We start from the raw sequence: 27817 nt of genomic DNA, 5'->3' as shown, positions 1-27817 counted from the left end.
ATCCTGTCCACACAAGCCATCCATTCTAGTGTAGAGACAGACAAGACAGCTTATAAATAGGACACATACAGAGTGAGACAGTTCAGGGAGGACAACAGCACAGTGTGATGGAGCAAGCCGGCTGGTCGGCTGGTGACAGGTTCAGTTCTGTGCTGAGAGTAGAAGCCAGGGCCTTGCACATGCTAGGCAGGCGCTCTGCTCTGTGACAATCCTCTCGTGTGTTCAAACTTGGGTTCCTTCCGGCTTGGCCCTTGAGTGGCTGGGATTGCAGGTGTGCAGCCCAGGTCTGGCTATCTCAGTGTCCACTTTGAACTGAAAGGCTTGCTTTTACCTACCCCCCCCCACACACACACACACAAGGGAGGGGTATCTGCTGCAAACCGCAACATGAGATGCAGGGTGAAGGGCTCACAGATCCTGAGTAGGGACTGGGGACTTAGCTTCAGCGTCTATGACTTCATGTGCTAGGTTATCAATTAATTTCTAAAGATAGGCCACCTGGCCATCATCCACCATGTTGTAAGAGTGCCAGCCACCACCACTTTTTTGTTTGTTTTTTTTTTGTTGTTTTTTTTTTTGTTTGTTTGTTTTTTTGGTTTTTGGAGACAGGGTTTCTCTGTGGCTTTGGAGCCTGTCCTGGAACTAGCTCTGTAGACCAGGCTGGTCTCAAACTCACAGAGATCCACCTGCCTCTGCCTCCCGAGTGCTGGGATTAAAGGCGTGCACCACCACCGCCCGGCCCCACCACTGCTTTTAACCCGGCCCCAGGACAGGTCTCGACACTTCCTGAATCCCTAGATTTGCCTATGAAGCTGAGCGTGGAGGCCTTCCAAACTCAATGGACTCCCTATTCGACCCCAGAACCTCAGCTGACGGGCTGTGTGCACTTACATCCTTTGCATTGTTTACTTATATTTAATTTTATTACACTTTTATTACATGTGGATGAGTGGGGACACATACACCATGGCAGGTTAGAAGTCAGCTCCTAGGAGTTGGTTTTCTCCTTCCATCCACTGCATGGATCCTGGGGATCAAACTCAAGAGATCAGTCTTGGCCACAAACACCTTTACCCACTGAGTCATTGCTCATTTATTTCCTGGTTTTTAAAAGCTCAGTGCTGAGGTTCAAAACCAGGGCCTTGGAAATGTTAGGTAAATGCCAAGTGCTCTACTAATGTTCTCTGCTATAGTCCCTGCCCCTGTATTTTTGTCTTTTTTCTTTTTATGATTTGTTTTATTGGAGCTGGAGAGATGGTTCAGCAGTTAAGAGCACTGACTGTTCTTCCAGGGGACCCGGGTTCAATTTCCAGCACTCACATGGCAGCTCACAACTGTCTATAACACCAGTCCCAGGGGATCTGACACCCTTATACATACATGCAGGCAAAACACCAATGCACATAAAATAAAAATAAATTATTTTTGAAAAGATGTGTTTTATTTATTTTTTGGTTTTTCGAGAAAGGTTTTCTCTGTCCTGGAACTCACTCTGTAGTTCAGGTTGGCATCGACTCACAGAAATCCACCTGCCTCTGCCTCCCAAGTGTACCACCACAGCCTGGCTTCGTGTGTGTGTGTGTGTGTGTGTGTGTACGCACTCGCACATGCACCTGAGGCGGTCAGAAGAGGGAATAGGATGTTCTGGAGCTGAAATTACCAGTGACAATGAGCTGCCCAATGTAGGTGCTTGGAACTAGACTCTGGTCTTCTGCAAGAGCAGGAAGTACTATTAACCACCGAGCTAGCCCCCCAGTGCACCTCCTTTTGCAGAGATGTATCTTTATTACTTTTAATTGTCTGTGTATGAATGTGTGTGCATGTACCGTTGTGGTCCACCTGAAATGGGTGTTGGGGATCAGACTGAGGTCCTCTGAAAGAGCAGTATGTGTTGTTTTTGTGGGGTTTCAACGTGTAGCCCTGGCTGACCTGGAACTCCTCGCTCTGTAAACCACGCTGGTCTTGAACTCACAAAGATCTGTCTGCCTCTGCCTCCCAAGTGCTGGTTAATGGTGAACGGTGGGCCGCCACCACCACCCAGCTGCGCCCAGCTGCTGTAAATGCTCTTAACTCCTGTCCTGGCTTACTTCCCCCTCCCCCAGCCCCACTCCAAACAGGGTTTCTCTGTGTAACAGCTCTGGCTGTCCTGAAATTTTCCCAGTAATCAGGCTGGCCTCAAACTCACGGAGATCCACATGCTGGGACTAAAGGCGTGCACTGCCGGACGTGGCTTTGAATTTTTGTTTTGTTTTTTTGAGACAGGGTTTCTCTGTGTAGCCCTGGCTGTCTTGAAACTTGCCCTGTAGACTAGGCTGGACTTGAACTCACAAGATTCACCTACTTCTGCTGAAATCAAAAGTATGCACCACCACTTCTGCCTTGGTTTTGAATTCTTAATCCTCCTGCCTCAGCTTCCCAAGTTTTACTATTGCAGGCATGTGCCACCACACCTGACTTTTTGCCCATTCTTTATAGATCTTTTACCCGATTGTCTTCAAGTCAGTTCCTTGTTCATCCACCTACCCATTCATTTAATTATTGCACTAATAAAGCATCCATTCATGCACTTATCTGTCATTCATTCAACAGATGTTTCCTGAGCATGTCCTTTGTGCTGGGCAGTGTTTGGTCAAATCCTTGGTAAAATGCCAGTTCTGGTGGGAAGTGCACACACTGGGCATGGACATCTCTGCTGTTTTCCTTCTGAGAGCGTCTTTTCTTTCTTTCTTTTTGTTTTTGTTTTTGGAGTGTGTGTTTTGTTTGTTTTTCAAGACAGGGTTTCCCTGTGTAACAACCCTAGCTGTCTTGGAACTTACTTTACCCACCAGGATGGCTTTGAACTCACAGAGATTTGCCTACCTCTGCCTCCCAAGCACTAGGATTAAAGGGGGAATGGGGACCTGGCTTTCATAAAGCCTCGGTGAGTTGAATGTACACAGAAGCCCAAACCTGTATGTGTAGTTGCATGCACAAGTGTTGGAGGTGTGACAAAGCCTTCCTCATTGGCAGCAGGCGCCACGTGTTTGGATTTTCTCAGTACCACAGAGAGCAGGTATAAGGAGCCCACAGGTCATAACCATGCTTCAGTTCCTAAGAGTTCACCCGCCCACGGTAAGGCTGCTTCTCCCAAAAATTTTCTCGTATCTTCCTGTTGGAATGAATCTCTGCCTTCTATAATCCCAGAGAAATCTGCCAACACTTGGGAGTGTTTCCACCTGGCTCAGCTCCTATCACTGGGTTTCTCCTCCCTTAGCTGTCAACGACCACACCAGGAGCTCACTAACCATGTCAGTGCAGACTGCCATGAATTTAGCAGACCCTGCTCTGCTTCCCCAGCTTTCACCAGCAGACCACAGGCAGCTTAACTGGTCGGGATCAGAGCATTCAACTTCCCCTTCCCCCTCCCCACTTCATCCCCAGCAAATCTAACATGTAAACAAATGTGCACTTGTCTGTTGAGGGTCTTTCAGGATCCCCGTGGCGTGGCGTTTAGGGTAAAACCACAGATCCTTCCAAGGTTCCACCAGGCTTGGCGGGGTGGGCTATCTGAAATCCTCTGAGCTCCGACACTGGGAATCCCGTCTCTACTCAGAACCTGCCATGATCTTTCCCGCTTGCTGGCTTTGAAGCTGCTGGAACTGCCCCTGCAGTGTCTGTCCATCTTTACCCACCCCATCCTCAACTTACTTTCTCTGACCTTCATTCTCTATGACCTGCCTTGGCTGTACACTGGGCTACCTCCTTTGGGAATGCCCGTCCTTTGCTGTCAGACTACCATGGGGTAGGCTTTCCATGAATGTGCGAGGACCAGAGGCAGGATTTTCTCTGGCTCCTCGTTCCCTGAGGGCTGGGCAGGAGCACTCGCTCAAGGCTCTTGACCTGATCCCTAAGACTACAAACCAAACCAAACCAAACCAGTAGTGCTGTGGCAAGAGGTGGCAGGAGGGAACGCCTTTTCCTGCTTTCCATCCCTCCATCCCTGCAGCTTCATGCCCAATCCACCCAGGCTGTGTTCACACCAGACCACAGTGGACAATAATTTAAGCAGTGTCTGCCAGAAACCACTGCTTTCAGCACACTTGTGCCTGCCTTCTGCACCTATCTGCTAAAGACGTAAAGACTAGGAAATTGTTTGCAATAGGTTGGACAATCTTAGGTTCCAACCCTGCTTCCATCACCTCCCAGTGGGCCCCTAGTCATAGGTCTGTTTCTTTATCTGTAAAATAGAGTTGATCATATAGCTGCTTCCCATGATGTTGCCAGAACCCAGCAAGATGCTGCTGCCTTTCTTAATCACTCGTATATTATCTGAGGTGGAGTTTTGCTTAGTACCTTGGTTGGTCTAGAATGCTTTAATTCAGCTGATGCCCCTGAGTAGCAAAGACCACAGGCACTTCGTGCCTGGCACATGGTACACCTACTGTCAGCAACCAGAGTTGAAATAGTAGCTAATAGGGCTCTGTTTTTTATAGAGCCAGAAGTCAGTTTGCTAACTTTTGTTAAGAACTCCAGAAGTCTGTATAGGTGACTCAGTCACAGGCCATGCAAACATCTACACACATTTAATTGGGTGCTCGACGGAGGGCACTGTAGGAGATAAGTTCCAGAGCCACAAAGATCCACCAGACCCACTTCCTGCACTAGTGAGGAGAAGCAGGCAAATCCACAATCAAAGGGCAGCTGGGCACATGGCAGGGCTGCCCAGAGAGTGAGGACAAGAGACTGTTTCAGGGTAAAAGTGCAGAGTGTGCCATGGAGGAGGTAGGGTGCACTCGAGGAACCCTGGGGTGGACGGAAGGCAGCATGCATGGAGACACCACTCCCTCGGTCTCCTCTGGGTGTGACACTCACTGGGGGAAGCCAGTGAAGCTGAACTCTGGGGATAACAGACTGGCCCTTTGCTGTATCAGACCTGCTCAGGGTACACGCAGACCTTCCATAGAGCTCCCGAAGCTCTGGACAGGTGGGCCACCCGAAGGAAGCCGCAGGAGACAAGCAGTAGCAGACTGCCCGCCGTTTCTTCACACCCACCTGCTTCCCTCACCAAGGCTGCTGCTGCTGCTGCTGCTAGAAGCCCAGGAGCCTGGGAATCAAGCCCTTGTCCTTGGGGAGGGGAAGGAGCAGCCTTCAGATCCCTCTTGGGGGTGTGGTCTCTGGAGACTGCAACCTCAGTCTGTTGGTGGGGACTACACACTTCCCCCTTATTCTTCAGACGAGTGTTCTGGGGTGGGGGTGACCCTCTGACCTCCAGACTGGTACCCCTTATATTCCAAAGAAACCCCTGGGAAAGAGCTTTAAGGAGCGAGGACTCCGGAAACCACAGATAAAGATGTAGCTGGGAGGCAGCTTGGGTCTTAAAAGATTCTGGGGTCCTTTGGGCACTCTTGGGGAGTTAGTCAAGCTCAGAGAGGCTCGATTCAGGTTCAGAGTCCAGGACGGAGATGTGGGTGCCTGGCCCTGGAGGGAGGGGGCCACCGGCAAAAGGGTCAGGCTGAGGGAGCAGGCGGAGCATTGGGAGTGGAGGGTGCTGAGTGGGGGTGGGAGGGCACAGGGTCCGGCCGGTGCAGGGGGGGGGCGGCCCCCAGGGAGGGGCATGCTATGTCTTTAAGAGCTGCCTGAGCGCAGGTTGCAGCTGCCTGGCCAGCCCGAGAGACAGCGGAGATTCATTACCCGTCGACACAATGACCATTGATGGCCCCGTGGCGTTATTCAAATCCAGTACCAATTGCAGCCGAGCCCCTTTCTCCGCGCCAGGCCCGTATTGTTGGAGCGGCCCACTAAAAGCCCGCCCCGGCCCTGAGCCGCCAGAGGCGCCCGCTCGGGTTCAGCCCTGCGCCTCGCCAGCAGCCGGCTCCCGGTCAGGCTCCCTGGGAGCTGCAGGTGACCCGGCGGCGCATTCCGGCGCTCCCCGCAGCCCAGGCTACCGCCACCAGCGACTCAGCCACAAGGAAGCAGAGAGCGCCCGAGCCGGTGCGTGCGCGGGGCCGGGCGGGGGAGGGGGCCCCCGTGAGTCCAGCACCCTAGACCCCAGGCTCAGAGAAGCCACCGGCCTCGGGCCCGTTTTCTGGATTCCCGGAGTCTGGGGGCAGGGAGAGGGGAGTCAGGGTTCCCTGGGCCTGACAGGATATTCCTCCAAACTGGGGTGGCCCAGAGACACAACGCGGGTTACTCTAGGGACCCTTGGCCACGGAAGGAAACAAGCTGGGGACGATGGGGATGCCCGTGCAGGGCTGGGATCTGCATGCCGGCTCGTCCACCTTACCGCGGGATGAGCTGCGACTGATGAGCTTCTGCAAGGTATTCCGACGCGCAGCTCCCAAGATCTGGTGTGCGCTTTTAAGGAGCCAGGCAGAACCCCGCAGGAAATCGGGGTCCTGAACTCAGGGGCTTCGCCACTGATTGTCCAAACGCAATTCTTGTACGAGTCTGCGGCCAACCGAGAATTGTGGCTGGACATCTGTGGTTGAGCTCCGGGCTCAACAGAAACGAGGTCCGCAGAGAGGAGCTCCATGCTGGGAGACCCCGGGGCGGCAGCTGGCAGGTCCCTTCACGTAGTGGCCCCAGATTGGCGCGCAAAGAAGGGTCACTAGTCCTTGTGACCAGCGCCGCCATCCTCATCCTCTGCAGGTGACCCATGTCGGCTGCAGGGTCCTCCAGTAGATCGCACCGGTTTTCCCGTTTTCAAATTTCAGCCTTAACGAAGCTGGCACACGGCGGCAGGACCCGAATGTGGTTCCTGCAGTCAGTCCTTGGCCAGAGCCGCAGTTAGTCGGGGGTGAAGGCAGATGCCAGCAGAATTCGTTCGCTAACTCATTTAGAATTTGTTCTAACCTGTCCCTTAACCAGTACTCCCAAACAACACCAACAAAAAATCCGAAATCAACCCGTATATCCCAAACCAGTCAAACAACCCCTCCCACAAGCTCCTCCGGACCGACTGATGGGCTGAGCCTCCCACCGCTGCCAGAAACAGAAAAGCTGAGGAATGATGCGCTCCCGCTGGGCAGCCACCTCTGCTTTCAAAATAAGAACTTGAACAAACGAATCCTTTTCATTAAAGAAAAATCTTCGGAGGTAGTGGGACTTGTTTATTTCCTCAAAAGCAAGGGCCATGAGTTGCAATGGGAGGGAGGCTGTTGGGCGCTGATGGGCCGAGTCACCTGCCTCTGACTCCTTTCTGCCAGAAACTAAAATGACCGGAGTGGACCAGGATGAAAGGGCTCTGGTCAATTTATGCGAAGGCACTGGCACCCCGAATGGGGAAAGCCGTTTTTCCTCAGCCCATCCTCCTGAGCTCTCAGTATTAACTGGGGTGCCACAGCAGCAGAGAAATCCCCTACCCACATCAGCTGCAGAAGGCATCCCAGAACTTATCTCAGTAGCTCAGCTCAGGAGGTACTGCAGGGACCAGGGACAGGCTGACCCTCTAAAAATGACAAACTGTGAGGATGGTGACAAGGCTCTTGGACCCAACACTGGCTTTCAGGTGCACCCAGCCAGTTCTCACCAGTAACCCCAACATGGCTGCTCCCACCCACACAAGCCCAAGGGTCTGCTCTGTGGCAGTGTCTGGGGAAAGCTCACCAACCAGGGGGTCATATGTTCTTCACTCCCCAACAATGGTCCACAACATTAGAAACTCTATCTATGTGGGGAAAGGAATTTCATTCTTACTGATATTTAACATAAAGCAACACTTAGGGTCAGATGAAGCTTTTTTCTGCAGGTCATGGAAGTCACGGGGCTCAGCAGTCTTACTTAGGCCACCCCTCTTCTGGGTTCTGGAACTGCTGACTGCAGTTGGCAGAACAAAGCCTAGGCTTAGACCGGCGGGTGAGAATGGCTCAGGATCTGGACTGATCATCAGGGTCTACACTCTCTTCTCCAGATGGCCCTACTGAACCACCCTCTCTGTGGAACAGTGCATGTGTGAGCCTTTCAGGTGAAGGCCATCTGAGCCTTTGGCCAGAATACAGCCATAGATTTGAGGAATACAGGGTACCACCAGTTTCTAAGGATGAAGCTCCAAGCAAGGCTAGTAAAAAACCTAGTCTCTTTATTTGCCCAATAAAGGTCCCCAGATTTCCAGAAAGGATGGAGGAAAGGGGGGCACAATCATCTATCTACCAGGTGCTGCACATTCAAACCTTGCTTGTTTCAGGAAGCTAGGAGTTATATACACATGGAGGCCCTGCCTGCTGTCTAAGGTTAGGTTACTTCCCTACATTCTCTCCCTAGCAGAATGAGTTGTAGACAGTCTGGAGAGTGTCTCAGGAGCCCATCTGGTAGCCTATGTAGGGGGGAGGCCAGCCAGGGTCAAGGGCTGGGGGGGAGGGGTGTGGCTGGAGAGCAGCTGCTGGGTGGAGGGAGGGAGGTGAGCAGTGAATAGGGGACCCCAGCTGGGGTTCCATAATGACATCAGTGGGGGACAAGCAGAGTCTTCAGTGTCCAGATGGGGAAACTGAGGCGGAGGCCCCTCTAATCTTTGGCAAGAGAGGGGCTTCTCATCAGTTACTCCAGTCCATCCATCTTCCCCATGAAGATCCCTTTCAGACAGTCACTCAGTGCTTAGATACACTTAGATATCAAGACACAGGAGTGGCAAGGCAGTCACTCAGTGCTTAGATATACCAAGACATAGGAGTGGCAAGCAGCTGGGTCACCTGGGCATAGAGCCCCCTCCACTCCTGACATATTACAGGAGCACCCTCCCCCACCTCTGCAGGAAGGAGTGCTGGGCTCAGGCATCTGCTCTCCCTCCCTGCTCACGTGCCTTGCCCAGAAAGGCTCATTTTTAGCACCTGGCCTCTTTTCCCTGCCTAGAGGGAGCTCAGGGGTACAGCAGAGAAGGAGGCAGCCAAGGGGACTGAGGACCTGGAAGCAGGGCCCAAGGAGAGGTGTGGTTGTCCTGTGTTCCCCTCACAAAGGTGCCTGGGCTCACAGAGGAGCCCTCAGCCGCCGTGCAGTGTGGAGATGAAGAGGATGCTGTCCTGGTCCTGCAGCTGGTAGTCCAGCTCCCCCTGGGGTAGGAAAGAGGGACAGGGACCATCAGAACATGGTCCGGGTCATTGCCACGTGTTGGAACAGGGAAGAGAAAGGTAAAGGTGGCTATTCTGGGAATGAAAGAAAAACCTCACCAGAAAAATGGAGATCTTACACACCAACCTTCAAATCTCCAGGATGGGTGCACTCCCTGCCTCCCTCCCCAGCGGCCATTCAATCCTCCTTATTTGAGGTGGAAGACAGGAAGAGTCCCATGGGGGGTGGGGTATGAATGAGACAGAGATCTCCCAGCCCCGACCTGGGCTAGGGAAGAGTGTCACCGGAAGAGTGTCACCGGAGGTACTGACCAGCAGTTCCCAGTCGGCATCGTTAATCAGCACCAGAATTCCTGGCCGCCTGTGGGAAAGAGGGTAGTGAGGGGCAGGAAGTGGAAGGAAGGAGGCTCAGAGCCTGTGGGTTGCAGGAGTGTGGGGGAACCTTTCCCCCTGACTTCTCACCAAGTGGAGGCTATAGTCTGCATAGTCAGAAAACCAGGTCAGTCAATCAAGGTCTTGAGGGCATCTTCAAGAAAACGGGCAAGGGTCAGCATCACCCATCACCCAGACTCCAGGCAAGGGTCAGCATCACCTATCACCCAGACTTCAGGCAAGGGTCAGCATCACCCATCACCCAGACTTCAGGCAAGGGTCAGCATCACCCACCACCCAGACTTCAGGCAAGGCATTTTACTTCTCTGAGCATCAGCTTTCATCATGTGAACACAGAACCAGTTATAAGGTCCGCCCCACAAAGATCGCTGAGGGATATAACAAAGGGCTTACCTGCCACTATGTCTTAGTAACCAGCAAAAGGGATCTATTTTTTCCAGTGTCTAATCTTACTCTCCTAGGCTCTGGAAAGGAAGGCTTTGGCTTCTAGGCCTCCAGGATACCTATTCTAGAGGAAGCACGCTCAGCTCTTCTGGGTCAAAAAAGGCTGCCATTGGCTCACTGCTTGAGAGCCAGTCGTGGTTGTACTGGCAATGGTCCAGGGAGCACTGGTGTCCTTGCAGGTGGCTTCCAGGACTGCTGGGCCAGAAACTGGAGACTGGAGAACAGTCCTAGCAGATAGGCTGACGAAAGAGTCTCCCAGTTTCATGGCCTGTCTCCTTGGCAGGAGACCATCCTTGTTTAGAAGTGGAATGACTTGGTTTTTGCTAACAGGCTGGAACAGGTGGGAGCTGTGTGTCTGAGTGGTATGTGCTGTGGTTGCCTGGAATCTCAGCTCTGTGATGTCTCACACTGTACCTACTGACCACAAACAGCCATTTCAAGGACCAAAGAGAAAATGGAATATTTTAGTGATATTTATTTAATTTTAAATTCTGTGTATGTGTGTACAGGTGAGTGCAGGTGTAGCAGAGGCTGAACGAGTCAGAGCTGGAGGGAGGGTGACGGGCAGTTGTAAGCTACCTGATGTGGGTCTGGGAATCAAACTCAGTCCTCTGAAAGAATAGTACTTGCTCTCAGCCGCCAGCCATCTCTTCAGTCTGGTTTGACTTTTAAGACAGATTCTTGCTATGTAGCTCAGACTATCCTCAAACTCGTGACAATCCTCCCACCTCAGCCTTTTGTTTTGTTTTGTTTTTTAGGGTCTTACTATATAGCCCTAGCTGTTCTAGAACCCTGTAGTAGACCAGACTGGCCTACAACTTTCAGAGATCTACCAGTCTCTGACCACAAAGAGCTGGTATTAAAGGTGTGTGACGCCACACCCAGGTAAAAGGGAGAATTTAGCTTCTCGGTCACCCTGGCCAACTTTGAGGGTTCAACCAGCCACAAGTGACAGCACTGATAAAGAATGCTTCTCACACGAGGAAAGGTCTGGGACCACTGTCCTAGATCAGCATGGCTTTCTTGGTACTTTCTGTACAGAGGACAGCTGAGGCTAGGAGAAGCAAATAACTCACCTAAGTTTCTGCATTCGGTAGTAACCAGAAGCGTAACGCAAACTTTTGGGAAAATTTATCAGGTTCTTTTCATACATGCTTGTAAGAACTCAAACAGGCTAGTGTGGTAATAAGAGAACTAGAAACAGACTAGAACACGGCTCTTTCCTCAGAGGAGTTTGAGAAAATAGGGGACTCAAGAGGATAAGATGTTCAGAACCAAAGGCTTAGACAACCTTCCCTCTCTCTGCCTTGCTCAGGAACGGGGGAAGGGAACTCACACACTCTCTCCCTGGATGAACAGCTCTGGCCGCTCTTTTAGCAAGTTCTTCTTGATCCAGACAAGGAGGTTCCGGATGTCCCCTAGAGAGGGAGGCACAGAACAAACCAAGGTCAAAGCCAACTCATTTCCAGGCCCCAAAGCCTTGCCCAGCACAGAAGAAAATGAACATGGGGCTCACAGGGCCAGAAGCCTGATTAGGAGAGGCCAGTGACTGTCAGGAGGGTCTTCAGAGAAAGCGGTTACTGCACAGCAGAAGGCAGTGGGAGGAGCTACAAACAGCAGGGACTGGAGCTGGAGAGAGGGCTTAGTGGGGAAGGGGAGGTACTGTTCTTTCAGAGGACCCAAGTTCAGTTCCCAGCACTCACACTGGGTGGCTCATGGCCACCAATGCCTCCAGTTCCCAGGGACCAATATCTTCTTCTAAACTCTCTATGCACTTACACATGCATATGCCCACACATATGTACAAATAATTAAAAGGATTTAAAAAAAAAAGAATTCAGAGACAAGGCTGTTTAGAGGGCATCAAAGAGCCCCTGCCACCTTTATCTCCCCTGCCAGTCCAGCTAGGGAGGCCTCAGCTTTGCTCCCAGGCAGGGTCTGCATAGATTTCCCTTTGTGAGGGAGAAAAACAACTGCTGAGCCGATAACATCAGTTAATTTCCTCTAGCAGAGGGAGACAAGGCTCCTCACCAGCAGACACTGACAAATCCTTGCTCACTCGGCCACTTCTGCATCACCCTGGGGGGTGGCTACCTTGCCAAGGCAAGAAGAGGTTCTGGGCTGCAAAGACCTCTCCTGTTCTGCCTCCTGGGATGGGCTCTGGGATGGCCACCAGCTTCTTTGTGCAGCATGTGGAGGCAGTGGTCTCCAGGGTTACCAGTAGCAAACTGGGATTGGTCTGCATCTACAAAGGCTGTGGTACCCAGGACCTCCACCACTCTTCACTCAGATTGTTTCTAAGACTCCTGGAGGTCCTGCTCTCACAGATGACTTGAGAACAAAGGGCCTAGAAAAACAAGTAGCATTTAGGGAGCCACAGGGAGCTTGTCCTGAGTCAGTGTCTTAGAGGGGTCAGCTGCCTGTAACTGCCCCCCGAGACAAAGCTCTGAGGCTAAGTTGAAGCAAGGTGAGAATGTGGCCTGAGCTACCCTGCCTAGAACACAAAGCCCTGGAATAATGGGCTGCTAGTACACAGGGAAGCTTCACTCTGTGAGCTTCACACTGCAATGCACAGGCAGAATCTAGCCTTGGGTAGGGCCAGGAGGTGTGAAGGTGCAGTGTGGATAAACTAGTCCTGTTTCTGATGACAAACATCCCACAGGGCAACAAGCAGTGTTCATGGACTAAAACTGTCATTTCCCAATTTAAAATTCTATTTCCCCCTGTGAGACAGGGTTTCTCTGTGTAGCCCTGGCTGTCCTAGAACTTGCTCTATAGATTAGGCTGGCCTCACACTCACAGATATTCGCCTGCCTCTGTCCCCAAGTGCTGAGATTAAAGGCGTGTGTCACCACAGCCTGGCTAAAATTCCCTTTTAACTAAGCCATCCCTAGGGCGAGGAAGAAGGGTGCTGCCTCCCTCCAGCTGCATTTGGACTCTTGGTGGACTCTTCTCCAAGGCCAAAGTTGCAGAGGCATCCCCTTGGCTCTGAATCCCCTTGGCCTCCATTTTGGCACTGTCTGGTGGCCGCCAGCCCATACATTTTGTGGCTATTTGATAGAACTATTGAAGTCTGACACATCTACCAGCTAGGCATCAGCCAGCCTCAGCAGCCAGGGCTGTGCTTGTGTTTGGACACGGAAGAACTGGGAAGAGGTTGGCCCAGTGACCACAGGCTATATCTGACAGTCCTGGCTTGCTGATACAGAATCTGGATTCTCCTGGGGAATAGTCCTGGCTCCCTTCAAAGAGGGGGCTTCTGCTCCACTCTCGAAAGCTTGGGAATAACGGAGGGATAGTGGTCATGTTGGGGTCATCCACGTGATGACACTGTCATGGACTCCCAGAGGGGTGGCTGGGGGATGAGTCTGCTGCCCAGTGCTGGCTCATTTATCATGATGCTCCTATTTGCTGAGGTCACTCCCTCCCTCTTCTGCCTGCCCCCAACTCCAGGCCCGCCTACATTTTTGATAGCATGTTACCATGGTGAGGCTGCTGCATCACAGCAGCCTGTATTGTCCCTATGCCTGGATTTGGGGGTGGGGAGAGGTGGAACTCATGGCTCCCTTCTCAGGCTGCAAGGGCCACTCAGCCTGGCCTGAAACGCACCCCTGGGACATCTTGCTTGGCTTGCTGAGGCCCAGACAATATGCAAATAGACTCCAAGCCAGATGGTCGGCTTCCAAAGGCGCCCAGGGGAGGAGGAAGGGTTAAGCAGAGTCAGGGATGGTGGCTTGGGGTGGCTCTGGGATAGATGGGGGTAAGGAACCTTCCTTTCGTCTTCCCACTATCTTCCTTCCTTCCCACTCCTCCTGAGCATGGTCTCCCTCCTGCAGGCGCCATGCACAGGACAAACATTTATTGAGCAACTATCCTGTGATGGCTCTCTAGGGTGATGGTGGCCAGCAAGATGGACAGAGAGCCTTCCTTGTGAGGGCAGCAGAGGTGGCAGACATTATTTAATTAGCTGTGGTGCATGCTAACTCCTTTGGGAGCAGGAAGAGCCTTTCCAAGAGTGTTAACACTGAAGCTTTCGGCCTGAAGGATGAATGGGCTTGGGTGGGGGAAGTGTTCTGGACAGAAGGAAGCACATATGGGAAGAGCTGAGGCACCGCGCAACTGGCAGGTTCGAGGCAGCAGAAAGGACAAGGCAGGAGGAACAGCATTAGAGCCCCTGGGAAAGCCTGCTCCAAATGAGGTTGCTCCCGCCTCCTAAAGCCTTGTGTGTCTCCAAGCTTCTCTGCCCCACCACAACATGGCACTCCCACTGCTGCTCCCAGAGTGGAGTCTGAGGGCTCAGGGATGTTGCTCTCACAGCTCTGTCCCAAGATGTCAGTGAGAGAAGGTCACGGTCATAATGGTTTACCTGAGACAAGAGTCTCAAGTAGCCGGGCAGACCGTAAACCTGCTGTGTGGCTAAGAACCAATCCTGGAGCTGCAGGTCTGCATCACTATGCCTGCCAGTTTTAGTTTTGAGAGGGAATCCATCCTTCCTAGTCATATGACCTTAGGAAGGGACTTCTCAGAGCCTCAGCTTTCTTTAAAAAAGAAAAAAAAAATGAGGTAAGACTGCATCATTATTGGGCTGGAAAGAAGGCTCAGCAGGTAAGAGTGCTTGTTACTCTTCCAGGACCAGAGTTGTTAGGTTCTCTCTTTCTCACACACACATACACTCATACACATTCACGAATAGACACACACATATACAAAAATAAAACTTTTAAAATTCTGAACAAAGAATGTAGATCTAAAGAGATAGTTAAAGCAAGCACTAGCTGCTCTTGCAAAGGGCCCAAGTCTGACTTTCATTGCCCATATGGCATTTCAGAATCATCTACAACTCCAGTTCGTGGGAATCTGATGCCCTGCTCTGATCTCCGTGGGTACCAGGCATCATGTACATGGTGCACAGATTTATATATAGGCAAAATACCCATATGTATAAAATCACTTTTTTGAAAATGCGTTATTATAAGGATCAAATAAGAAGACAATCTTGGAGTTGTGCCTAGACTATCAATTACTGCTGAATCCAGGAGAAAAAGCTATCTCCTCTGGACTGACTCTCAAACATGTTGGTTTTCTACATGCTCTGCCCATCGCCTAGAACCCTAGCCTTAGAGAGAGGTGTACCACAAACTAGGTAGTGCTGGGGCTTTCTGTGGGATATGATATGTGCTCATTGGAAGCCAGAAGAAAGTAACAGAAATAAGAGAGGTTATAGCAGGGAGGTGGTGGTCCACACCTTTACTCCCAGCACTAGGGAGGCAGAGGCAGGTGGATCTCTATGAGTTCAAGGCCAGCCTGGTCTACAGAGGGAGTTCCAGGACAGTAAGGACTACACAGAGAAACCTTGTCTAGAAAAACAAAATGAAAAAGGAAAGAAAGGAAGAAAGAAAGGAAGGAAGGAAGGGGGCCCATACACTGGTCTTCCTTCCCAGGTTGCTCAGGCTAGCCTGGGTCCTGTCTCAGACAATACTCTTGTCTCAGCCTCCTACCACTGTTGCGGCTACAAGCACACGCCATTCCTCCCACCATCTTCCTCCCATTTTAGGTGTTTGGATCTGTAAGATGCCAAAGGTTGGTCTAGCTCCTGGGGCAGGCTGTGTGGGAAGATTCACATTCCAAGGCTGTGCATGCCATAGCCAGCCACGCACTCGGTGCTGGGGAAGAAGTGCCCTAAAGCAAGGTTTCCAGTGCAAGAGACCTGACTGGCCCATCAGGGGACAGCAGGGAGAGGAGCTGCTGCTTTGTGTTAGATGGTTAAAGGTCAAATAGAGAGGCTTGCATTGAGGGCAAGAGAGCCTCGGGCCAGTCACTTCCACCTCAATGTACTGGCACCATTTATCCTGACCAGCGTGGATAATAAACTACACTCTAAAGGGTTGCTGTGAGGATTAAGGCAAAACACTAGCAGAACACACAGTGAACACTCCACAGATGGGTGTCTAAGCTGTGTGCTCAAGTCTTGATTCCTTATCCTCTGGGCTGCCAGAGTCCTGACCTAAATAAAGGTGGCCGTGGCACAGGAACCTTGGTGTGCACATTCAAGTGAAGCACATAACCTCTCACTAGGCTGGACTTGGTGCTGAACTCAGTAATCCCAGCAGTGCGAGGCTGACGCAGATCAGGTCATCCCTGGCTATACAGCGAGTTTATAGGCCAGCCTGGGTTCCATGAGAACCTACCTTAAAAAACACTTGGGGGAGGGGGCATCACAAAAGTGGAGGAATATACTCAAACTACATTATATACTTGGCCGGAAAAGGGTCTTGGGCAACCTTGTATGATAAATTAAGAAAGAAATGGAACCTCCACCCAGAATCCCTTGCCCCAGTAGACCTTTCCTGCTTAGGAGATACTGACAGCCTACACTGGCAGGGCTCCTGAGGGGACCTGTTCTCAACCTGTGGGTCGCCATCCCTTTGGGGGATCAGATATTTACATTACCATGCACAATGGCAGTAACATTACAGTTAAGAAGTAGCAATGAAATAACTGTGGTTGGGGGTTCCCACGTGGCAGCATCAGGAAGGCTGGGAGCACCGCCTCAGAGCGTCAGTACAGCCCCTCCGAGCTGAAGAGATGCAGCCCCGGCTGCTGCAGGAGAGCCTCATTCGGCCCCTGTGAACACACAGGAGACGAGGGCTGCTCCGTGTGAAGTGTGTCTTCTGCCATTCCTGTCCCCTGAGTCTGCTAGAGCACAAGGCCCATGACAACAAATGTATTTATTTTCTCACCTTCACCTGGGCCCCTAAATCTTGTCCATAAGTTAAACTGTCCCTTCCCTATCAAGTCTACTGGCTCTGGCTCTTCTGGGATTCCCACCCCAGGCCTCAGCGAAAGGGGAGAAGAAAGAGCTGGCAAGGGTGGAATGAAAGAGAAGAGGGGTGGGGGAACCTCAGAGGCTCCATTTACAAGTGAATGAGGGTAAGAATGGAGCAGTTTGTGGGCTAAACTGGCCTCAGAAGGAGGTTTACAGATGTGTGAGGGGACGCTCCTCATTGTTTAATTAAGCAGAAAGTGGATCTTTTCAAAAGCAATTTTGCACAGGGACTGGGAGGGAGGGGAGAGGAGGAGGTAGGAAAGGGATCAGCAAACAGGCCTGGAGAGCAGAGAAAGGAACAGCTGGCCCCAGAGAGGCTGTGAAATGCATGCTAAGCAGTTTAAAGCACCCAGGAGCTGCTGCTCAGCTCCTGCCCTCCCTGGCCAGCTACCTTTTAAGTTGACTTGAGTAGGAAGGAGTGGGGCTTGCCTGTGATGGTGCAGCAGAGGAAAAGGGACAGCCTGGGCTACACAGAGAAAGCTCCTGGTTCAACCAGTGGAAATGGCAGCTACTTCTTGGGTTAAGCACAAGCAGGAAGCAGAACAATGAAGGCATCACCGCTAACAAGAGGGATAAATGAGTACTACGTAAGTGACACTGGCTGGGTGTCTAGTGAGTGACGCGGGGACAGAATTGTGAACGGGTGCGCTTTTTTCTTTCAAGCAAACCTAAAGAGGAAATAAACCCCCAGGTTCACTTCCCAGCACCCACATGGTGGCTCACAGCTGTCTGTAACTCCACAGTTCCAGGGGACTCAACACCCTCACCCAGACATACATGCAGGCATAAAATCAATGTCTATAAAAAATAAATAAAAGAGGAAGTAAACTATAACTTGTGGTATTTTATTTTGCATGTAGTCTCTTATGTATCCCAGGGCTGGCTTCAAACTCTTCATAACTTTGAACTTCTAGTCATCTGCCTCTGTCTCCTGAGTGGTGACATTACAGGGTCACACCACCACACCCAGTTTTAGGCCTGGTTAATTCAGTGCTGGAGATGGAACAAAGGACTTTATGCATGTTTAGCAAATCGTCACCTAAGCAACACCTTCAGCCCAAACAGGTATTTTAAATTCTCCTTGGAGACAAGGTCTCACTACGTAGCCCTGACTGTCCTATGTAGATGAGGCTAGCCTTGAGCTCAGAGATCTAGCTGCCTCTGCCTCTAGGGCGCTAGAATTTAAAGTGAGCATCACGCCTTTAATCCCACCATTTGGGAGGCAAGAGGCAGGAGGATCTCAGGGAGCTCAAAGTTAGCAGGTCTACAGAATGAGTTCCAGGGCAGTGAAACCATGTTAGCCTGGTCTACAGAGTGAGTTCTGGGACAGAGAAACCATGTTTTAAAAAACAAACAAACAGGGGCTGGAGAGATGGTTCAGTGGTTAAGAGCATTGCCTGCTCTTCCAAAGGTCCTGAGTTCAATTCCCAGCAACCACATGGTGGCTCACAACCATCTGTAATGAGGTCTGGTGCCCTCTTCTGGCCTACAGGCATACACACAGACAGAACATTGTATACATAATAAATAAATAAATATTTAAAAAACAAACAAAAAAGTGTCCTCATTACTATAGTGGTGAAAAAAAAAAGTGAGCATCAGTATGCCTGCTCTGGGATTTAAGGTGTGTGCCACTACCGCCTAGAGCAATTTTCTTCCCCGCTTTTTTATTACATTTACTTTATTATGCACACGTGTGTGTTATGGTATCTTTATTTGCTGAGCCCTCTTTTTAATTTAATTTTTTTTTTGAGACAGGGTCACTCTTCGGCTGTCCTGGAGCCTGCTGGGTAGACCAGGTTGGCCTCAAATTCACAGAGATCCTCCTGCCTCTGCCACTGAGTGCTTGGATAAAAACTGTGTGCTACCATGCCCAGCATATTTTTAAAGAGTTATTCATTTTCTTTATATAAATGGAGTTTTCCTATTTGTTTTGTTTTAAGACAAGGTCTCAAACTGGGCAATGGTGGCACACACTTTTAATCCTAACACTTGGGAGGCCGAGGCAGGCAGATCTCTGAGAGTTCCAGGACAGCCAGGGCTGAGAAATACTGTCTCGAGCCCCCCTCTACACACACACACACACACACACACACACACACACACACACAGACACACACAGACACACACACACACACACACACACACACACACAAGTCAAGGTCTCACTGTGTAGCCCTGGCTAGCCTGGAACTCTCTATGTGGAACAGGTTAACCTCAAAACTCAGAGATCCACCTAGACTTCCTGCCTTTGCTTCCCCAAATGTGGATTTAAGGTGTATACTACCACATCTGGCTTGTATGAGTGTTTTTCCTGCATGTGTCGGTCAGTGTACCTTATTTGTGCCTGGTGCGCAGAGACTGGAGGGCCTTAAATCCCCTGAAATTGGAGTTACAGATGTATGGGTGCCGGAAACTAAACCTGGGTTCTCTGCAAGAGCATTCAGTACTCCTCATAGATGAGCCACTGCTCCTGCCATTCCCCATGTGAAGATCAATCTCCCACCTCTTCTTGCAGAGCTGGCCAGGCCCAGCAAGGAGGGAAAACATACTTTCCAGTTTCTTCTTCCTTTGCTACTGGCCAGGACAATCCTAACTTTTTCCACTCATGCCCAGTGGTCCCAGAGAGCAGCCAGGAATCCAATACTCACAGGGTCCCTCTTGCTCAGGCAAGGTGACTTGGTGTTTTTTCACTCCATCAAACAGGAGCTCCGCACCACCTCTGCAAAAGAGGGCCAAAGACAGATAGCTGGGTAAGTTACTGCTAACAGGACTGAGACGAGCCTGACAACCTGAACTGGGAACATGGCTGGTGAGGAAAGATGAGACGCAAAGACCAAGGTTCAGGAACAGCCTAGTTATAGTGACTTTGAGCTGTGGTAAAGAGGATGTAAACAGTCTCCACTATTAGTGGAGAGCCCAAGCCTACAGCCTCCTTGCCTTTGCTTTCTTGAGGGATAGTTTAGTACACAGCAGTAGAACCCAGGCTTCAGAGCTGCCAGTCCCAAGAAGGAAATCAGGCTCTACGTCTGCTTGCCAGTCAGCCCCTGGCCAAGTACCCACCTTTACAAGCTTTGATTCTACTTCTAAAATTGCTGAGCTGCCCTTCTAGGGTGCCCTGGAGACCCCGTGCATTTCTAGCCAGGTAAGGGTAGAAATAACCCTGCTCCTGTTCACCTCTATGCCCTTCTGTGCACACATCACAGCAATAGGGGTAGAGAGAACCCACTGGGCTCAGCACTAAGTACAGCTGTTCACATCACCTCGTCAGTTACAAGATGACCCTCATCCCATTTCATCGTCTGGCCATCCCAGCAAAGGAGGAAGGAGGCAGACATTGTTAATTCCATATGAAAAAGTGGACTGAAGCCCAGAGAAGGTAAGTAAACCCAGAGCCCTTTCAAAAAGTCCCCCAAGGGTAGAGTTCAACTTGTTTCTGCATCCCAGCATCTGGTCAAGGGATAGTCAAGACAGCAGAGATGCTCAAAGCCGAGTTCGGAAACCAGGACTACTGGTGTGGGCAGTAGGGCCTTCAGTGTTCCACACTATTTCTTCTTCTGCTTTCCTAATTCCCATCTCAGACTTCATGTTGTCTGAACTGAGAAGGCCCTAACAGACTTTTGATGGATGTGGTATGTCCCTCCCCACCACCCTTTCCCAATCTCGGGGAACAGAGATGTCCTGAGGCAGCCCACTAGGAGGCAAAGGCAAGGCAAACATTGTCCTGGGGGAAACATGGGGGACTATCATCTAAACAAGGTCACGCTTTGTTGATGCAGAACCGTGGAGGGGGAGCAAAGGCCCATCTGTGGCTGTGCGCAGGGCCACCTCAGCTGCAAGCCCACACAGACCTCCATTTATCCCCTTCCAAGAGCCTCACTTTCTGCTGGGCAGGGGTTGGCACATGCGGCAGCTGGGCTGGGGGAGGGTGATAGGCGGGGAGTTCAGGATTTGAGGGTCAGAGAAGTGGGGTGGGAATGGAGGCAAATAATCAAGAGTGGCCAAAGCTGGTAGTACCAGGCTCCAAGGCCAAGCCTGTTTTTCCTCCTACAAACAGATGAAGAGCGCATCAGTGAGGCTTCGAGTGACCCATCACTGCTGGGTGAGCAAGGCCTGGGGGAGGGAGGGTAGTGCTCCTTCCTGTCAGCTTGTCTGGAGTGAGAGACAGTGCACACCTAACCTCAGGACTGATTCAGAAAGGCAGACATGGGGGCTGTTTGAACCCCAGAGACCTTAGGCGAGGTCCTCTGTTTCATAGGATTTGCCTGCCATTCAGTCTTAACTAAGATCTGTCCATCTTCTCTAAATACCCCAATTCCCGGTGCATGTGTCCGCTAATATCAGTGACAGGTCTACATTTCAGTCACTTTTTCTTTTTTTTTTTTTGGTTTTTCGAGACAGGGTTTCTCTGTTGTTTTGGAGCCTGTCCTGGAACTAGCTCTTGTAGACCAGGCTGGTCTCGAACTCACAGAGATCCGCCTGCCTCTGCCTCTCGAGTGCTGGGATTAAAGGCGTGCGCCACCACCGTACGGCTTCAGTCACTTTTTCTAGTTGCTTTAAAACGTATCTATCTAGGCCAGGCAATCCCAGCACTTGGGAGGCAGAGGCAGGCGGATCTCTGTGAGTTCGAGACCAGCCTGGTCTATAAGAGTTAGTTCCAGGGCAGGCTCCAAAACCACAGAGAAACCCTGTCTCGAAAAAGCAAAAAAAACAAACAAACAAACAAACAAAAAAAAAACGTATCTATCTAAAAGCTAGGCATGGTATCACATGCCTATAATTCTAGCACTTTGGAAGTAGAAACAGGAGAAACAAGAATTCAAAGTCATCTTCCGGTACATATTGAGTTTAAGGCCAGCTTGTGTTACATGAAACCCTGCTTCAATGATCAACCAACCAACTAAAACCAAAAACAAAAAAAAAACTACCCATCCATGTTTAGACTCCATCGACCTTATAGAGCACAAACAGGCTCAAAATGAAATAAGGCCTGGCATACAGCAGAAATTTAAAAAATATTTGCCACACCAATGAATATGACTACTTCTCTGATCTTAATGGTGTATCCAGCCTTTCCAATACCTCCCAAACTCATGGAAAGGGAATCAAATCTAGGTCATTTCAGCCTGGAAGGAAGGTGCTCCAAACACACCTGTACTATACTTCCAATTCTACATGTACTGAAAACATGTTCTGCTAGGGCTGGGAAGTATAGTCTAGTTGGTAGAGTGTTTGCATTGCATGCAGGAAGCTTTGGATTCCACCCCAAGTACTGCATAAACTGAGCATGATGGTAGATGCCTGTAATTGCAGCACTGGGGAGACAGAGGCAGAAGGGGCAGAAGTTCTAAGACTTTCTCCAATAACTACTGAGTCCAGAGATATAGGCCATCTTAGATACCAAGCCTCAAAAGACACAACACAAAACAAAACCACCTCTATTAATAACAGTTCTGAAGGTATGCCAAAAGATGGCAGAATTGGTCCTAACAAGAAAGAGATGAACCAGACGGGATGGCGCACACCTTCAGCCCCAGCACTCAGGAGACTGAGGCAGACAGAGAACTCCGTCTACAGAGTGAATTCCACGACAGCCAAGGCCGTTACGTAAAAAAAAAAAAAACAAAAAAAAAACAAAAAAACAAACTGTCTTGAAAACACCACCCACCACCACCCCCACACACAAAATATAGAAAGCCTTCTAAACCTAACAAAGCTGGTAGCACCAAGAGGATCACATTTATTCTGGGTTCGGAGGCAATAATTTCTAGACTTCTAGGACCAGTGAGGAAAGAATGGGCACTGTAGCCCCTCTGAAAAATCTTCTCAGATTCATAGTAAAAGGGGAAGCATATCTGTCAAGTGACAGAGTTAATCAAAGGTCAGAGGTTAAAAAAAAAACATATCAGATGACATGCAGGGGCACATGCTATATCATGAGCTCTTGTCTCCAAATAAAACCAAATTGGGAGGACAGAGAGGCTTCTGGGTCTGGCAAGCATAGATAGATAGATAGATAGATAGATAGCCTTTCTGCAATGTTTGTGTGTGTGTATAATTAATTAATTCATTCATTCATTCATTATGGAGGATCTCTCACTATGTAGCTCAGCCTGGTCTCAAAATTAGAGATCCAACTGCCCCTGCCTTCCAAATAGTGTTGGGTTGATAGGCCTGGGCCACCATGCCCTGTGAAGCTGCAATTCTGATGGATCACTTATGTGGGGAGGTGTGCAAGGGAATGGACAGATGGGAAAAGAATGCTGTCCAGTCTTGCTGGAGCTCAATATTGCTCTTAGAGCAAGAAAGGCCGAAGCTAGAAAGGAAGTGACAGTGTATATCTGTGAACTCTGGAGGGCAAGAGTCTTATTTACCCCGCGACTTCCTGACTGTTGCCAGCACAGTGTCTGTAGACAGAATACATCTGAAGAATGACTCACTATGGAGAAACATTAACCCTGAGAGCCTGGAGCTTCTTCCTTTTCAGTTCTGTTAAGACCAGGCAGAAAGGTAAAACAGTCAGGAGGCCAGATCAATGTAGTTCTAATTGGATCCAAGCGGCCAGATAATATCATCAATTAAACTGCACTTAACATTCATGAGACTACCCCGTTCCAAGGGGCAGAAATGCTGACCGCTGGAGGGAACAGACAGAGTGTTATTTATCTTTGTATCCTCCGTGTCTGGCTCACTGCCTGGCACATGGTAGGCACTCAATAAATGACTGGCGAATGAACTACCCAGTGAAGAGAAAACATTAAAGGAACAGAGGGCATCCAATGGAAAGAAAGGCATTGGGAAAGAACTTTATGATTCTATCCTAGAGTTTTCCCTTACTTAGCTTGTTCATCTACACACACACACACACACTAGCTTTTCCATATGATTCTAGAAACAACCACCCACCCATCTCTAGAGGCCTCAATCCTTTGTCTGTTCTCAAATCCAAAGTCTGTCTTCTGCACATTTGAGCCCATGACAGACCTTATGTGTGCTGGAAGAACAAAGTAGGGATTTGGGGAGATTTTCAATTTTCCCTGTGTTCCTTCAAGGAATGATGTACATCCCAATTGTGGAACGTTTCATCTTGGGCACACTATACTGCCAATGTTGGTCGCTCCCTCCGTGGTTGGTATCTGGGCTCCACATCTGCAAAAGGCACTCATCAAACTACTTTGAAAGCGATTCGGGTCTGATTAAAACTCTCTCACGTGCCGGGCGGTGGTGGCGCACGCCTTTAATCCCAGCACTCGGGAGGCAGAGGCAGGCGGATCTCTGTGAGTTCGAGACCAGCCTGGTCTACAGAGCTAGTTCCAGGACAGGCTCCAAAGCCACAGAGAAACCCTGTCTCGAAAAACCAAAAAAAAAAAAAAAAAGGAGCGCTATCTTGGCCACACCGTCATCCAAGAAGAAAGTAGGCGGGAACTGCCGCCCGAAGACAGAATTGGAAGAACAGGGAGACTCGTGTTCCCCTTAGGAGCCCAAATGCCAGGCAAGGTGGGTCGGGCTCGGAGTGTCACTGGTAAAACACGCTGGAAGATGACCTGCTCACTATCCACATGTTACCGACCGAGGAGGGACTGTCATCGCACCTCCCTGCCCGTGTGCGCCTCTATTCTCGGTCTTACGGCCTCGTCGCCCAGGGAGACCGCGCCTGTCAGAGGCCAGGCGGGTGGCCCAGCTCTCGGAGGATGACAGTCGCCTCGGAAAGTCGAGGGAGTTCCGACTTTCAGTCGCTATAGCTTCGCTCCAGCCCCACGACGCCCCAGCTCTCACTCACCCGAACTCCACCTCCACACACAAGGGCGCCGCCATGTTGAGGAAGCCAAACTAGCAGGACACGCCCTCCAACTTCCGGGGAGCCCACTTATTTCCGGTCGCCGCCTGGCTGCGTAAGCGGAAGAGACGGTGCCTACGGCTCCGGTGCTCTCCAGCTATTTTACAAAGGCGCGGTCCGAGCGCTGTGGGCTGGGGACCTGGTTGCAGACCTAGTTTCCAGAGAGCCCTGGCTGGAAGGGAGCGACTTCCTGAAGAAAGACGACTAAGGAAGAAGTTCATCAGCGTCCCGTGAGACGGTTGTGAGCCACGTACTGTTGATCTCTCATTGGTCACAAATCTGTTTCCAAGCCAGGCGTGGTGGGACACACCCTTTAATCCCAGCGGTCAAAAAGTCGGAGAAGGCGGATCTGTGTGAGTGCAAGGAGCTTCAGGGCAGCCAGGGCTACACGATTTTGTCTCAAAACCAAAATCGGACTGTCGGTGTTCTGTATTTCGTGTGTTTGACGGAGTAATACATGACCTCCCCAAATTCTTATTTCTGACCCAGTTTGCCTCGAGGTTATTTAGTTAACACTTGGTGTGCCTGGCATATTGTTTGGTTCTGTGGAGAGTCAGTAATAAAGAATGAGAGAAGTTTCTGCTGCTAGGTGACTCTGTATAGCAGTGAGGCTGTAATCAAATAAATGCTAATCGTGATGTTAAATGTGAAATTCCAAACGGAAATAAATTATCTTAAGTTATAGAATCTGTACTTTAGATATTTGTAAAAGAAAATGTCGGGGCTGGGGAAATGGCTCATCTGGTGAAGCGCTTGCTGCGCAAGTGTAAGGACTGGATTAAGATCCCTATATAAAATGGTGGACCGGAGATAGGTTAAGAGCACTGACTAGGGCTGGAGAGATGGCTCGGAGGTTAAGAGCACTGAATTCTTCCAGAGGTCTTGAGTTCAATTTCCAGCAACCATATGGTGGCTCAAAACCGTCTGTAATGAAAGCTGGTGCCCTCTTCTGGCCTGCAGGGATACATGCAGGAAGAATCCTTTATACATAATTAATAGATAAATCTTAAAAATATATATATTAGTTTGGTAATTCTTGTTTTATCCCTAAAAAAGTTGGTTGATATCAGTGCCAAGATGCAGGCCTTAGAAAGGTTTCCTAAAGAAAATAATGCAAGAATCTTCATCTGGCGATGGATGGAGATAGAAACAGAGACCCTCATCAGAGGAATGGACTGAGCTCCCAAGGTCCAGTTGAAAGGCAGGAGGGAGAAGACTAGCAAAGAAGTCAGGACCAACTGAGGCAGTGTGCCTGTTCTAATGGGAGCTCATCAAATCCAGCTGGACCAGGTCTGAATGAACATGTGATCAAATCGGTCTCTCAGATTGTGGCTGACAATGGGGGCTGACTGAGAAGTCATTGATAAAGGCACTGGGACTTGTTTTTACGGCTTTTTGGGACCATAGTCTATATGGATGCACAGCTCCCTAGGCCTGGATGTAGGGGGGAGGGCCTTGGACTTCCCACAGGGCAGGGTTCCCTGCCCTCTCTCAAGCAGGGTGGGAGAGGGAGGAAGAGGTGTGGAGGAGTGGGAGGGGATTGGAAGGAGGGAAGGAAGTGCAAATAATTGAATAGAAAAAGAAAAGTAAAAACAAAAAAAGAAAAGCCAAAAAAAAAAAAGAAAAGAATGCAATTTTTTTTTTTTTTTTTTTTTTGGTTTTTCGAGACAGGGTTTCTCTGTGGCTTTGGAGCCTGTCCTGGAACTAGCTCTGTAGACCAGGCTGGTCTCGAAATAATGCAATTTTGACTGATAAGTTACAAGCTTTAGAAAAACTTATTAAAACAGATAATAGAGATATTCAGATAAAGACAGAAAAATTTAAAGGAGAACCAACCACACCATTACTTTATAAATTAGAAACAGCCCAAGGGTATCAAAAAAACAACTTTAATTTATCCAATCCCCATACAGGAATAACCACCAAATGACCGATAATATTGCCTATGGGAGAGCTCATAGGATTCTTGTGGAAATGTTAGATTTTAGGAGATTTTAGGAAGTGATAGTCTCATATGGTATGCATTCATCTTTCATGAGAGAGATGCTAAATTCACTGTCAACTAGTAACAGGATTATGCTACAAGACTGGGAAGGCAGCAGTATTGGAACCTGGTCTTCAATTACCTTGGAGGACCTGGTGGAAAGATGAACAATAAAGTAGGGCCAGAGGTATTGAAATTGCCCGAGACAAACTTCTTAGGGCGATTATGCTGACTTACAATCTGTATATGATGACCACACTTTGGCTCTGTGCTGTACAACAGCTGTGAATGCTTGGGGCAGAGTTGAAGAAGTCTGAGAAGTGAGTTGTTTATTAAAGTTGTACAGGGCCCAAAAGAAACTTTCACTGATTTTTTTTTTTTTACAAAGATTGATTTCAACTGTAAGTAGAATGATATCAGATCCAGAAGTTAGACAAATATTAATTGAATCTTTGGCTTTTGAAAATGCTAATTCAGAATACAAAATGGTGATTAGACTTTTAAATGCAAGATCAACACCAATAGATGAATGGATTAGAAAAATTATTCATAAGACTAACAAATGCTTTTCATTTGACCAGAGCTAACTTGCCAAAAATGAAGCTTCCCAAAGGTATGGTTGAGGCAGGGTTTTGTTTTTATCTTTCCAGGAGAATGAAGGCATCCAACCAAGGAACTGGAAGACCACTGTACCTTTTTCTGAAGAAAAAGGTGAATCATCCAGAGAAAAAGTCCCAAGAAAAAGTGTAAATTGGCCTATTGGTATATCACATTTCCAACAGGATAAAATTTCACAAATCATCCCAAATGTTTATTTCTGGTGTTCTCTACAGACATAATATGGCAAATGATCTTTTTGTAGTCCCAGTTCAATTTAAAATTAAAGCTGGTGGCCAGACAGTTGTGGCTCACACCTTGAATCCCAGCACTCGGGAGGCAGAGGCAGGCAGATCTCTGAGTTCAAGGCCAGCCTGAACAGTTCCAGGACAGGCTTCAAGCTACTGAGAAACCCTGTCTCAAAAAACAAAAAGAAAGAAAGGAAGAAATGCTGCAGAATCCTCGGTGGCAGTAGGCAGCAGAAATGCTGTAGGTCCCCAAGCAGTGGTAGCGGCCATGTGGCAGCAGGCAGCGGGCCCTGAGAGCAGCCAGTCCCAGGCAGAGATGGCTACCGGTCCTCGAGTTAGTGGCTGGTCCCAGGCAGGGAGACACGTGGCAGGCAGGCAAGAGACAGAGACATGGATAGGCATGACATGCAGAGTGAGGTTGGATATTTATTCAGGGGGCTATGGAGGGGG

At 49.5% G+C, this 27817-nt stretch overlaps 1 protein-coding gene and 1 long non-coding RNA gene across 2 annotated transcripts; one reads left to right on the top strand and one right to left on the bottom strand.

Annotated features, from left to right (window-relative positions):
- Nucleotides 1-7066: 7066 nt before the first annotated feature.
- On the bottom strand, nt 7067-24550 carry Urm1 (ubiquitin related modifier 1). Its single transcript, XM_041675147.1, has 5 exons — nt 24482-24550; nt 19353-19423; nt 11212-11293; nt 9351-9399; nt 7067-9020 (listed from the first exon to the last, which is right to left on the bottom strand). Exons 1-5 carry the CDS (start codon nt 24514-24516, stop codon nt 8952-8954), a joined length of 306 nt encoding a protein of 101 aa, XP_041531081.1. The 5' UTR covers nt 24517-24550; the 3' UTR covers nt 7067-8951.
- On the top strand, nt 24532-27323 carry LOC121463081. The gene is made up of 2 exons (XR_005976392.1): nt 24532-24891; nt 27173-27323. It is a non-coding gene; the product is annotated as an uncharacterized LOC121463081 (long non-coding RNA).
- The last annotated feature ends 494 nt before the right edge of the window (nt 27324-27817 follow it).

The sequence above is a fragment of the Microtus oregoni genome, unplaced genomic scaffold (assembly GCF_018167655.1).
Source record: "Microtus oregoni isolate MIOR12 unplaced genomic scaffold, Mior012 000025F_ref0000491, whole genome shotgun sequence".
In the NCBI taxonomy this organism is placed as follows: domain Eukaryota; kingdom Metazoa; phylum Chordata; class Mammalia; order Rodentia; family Cricetidae; genus Microtus; species Microtus oregoni.
Note: the sequence above shows the minus strand (reverse complement) of the source record. Positions and strands in the feature narration are given on the sequence as shown.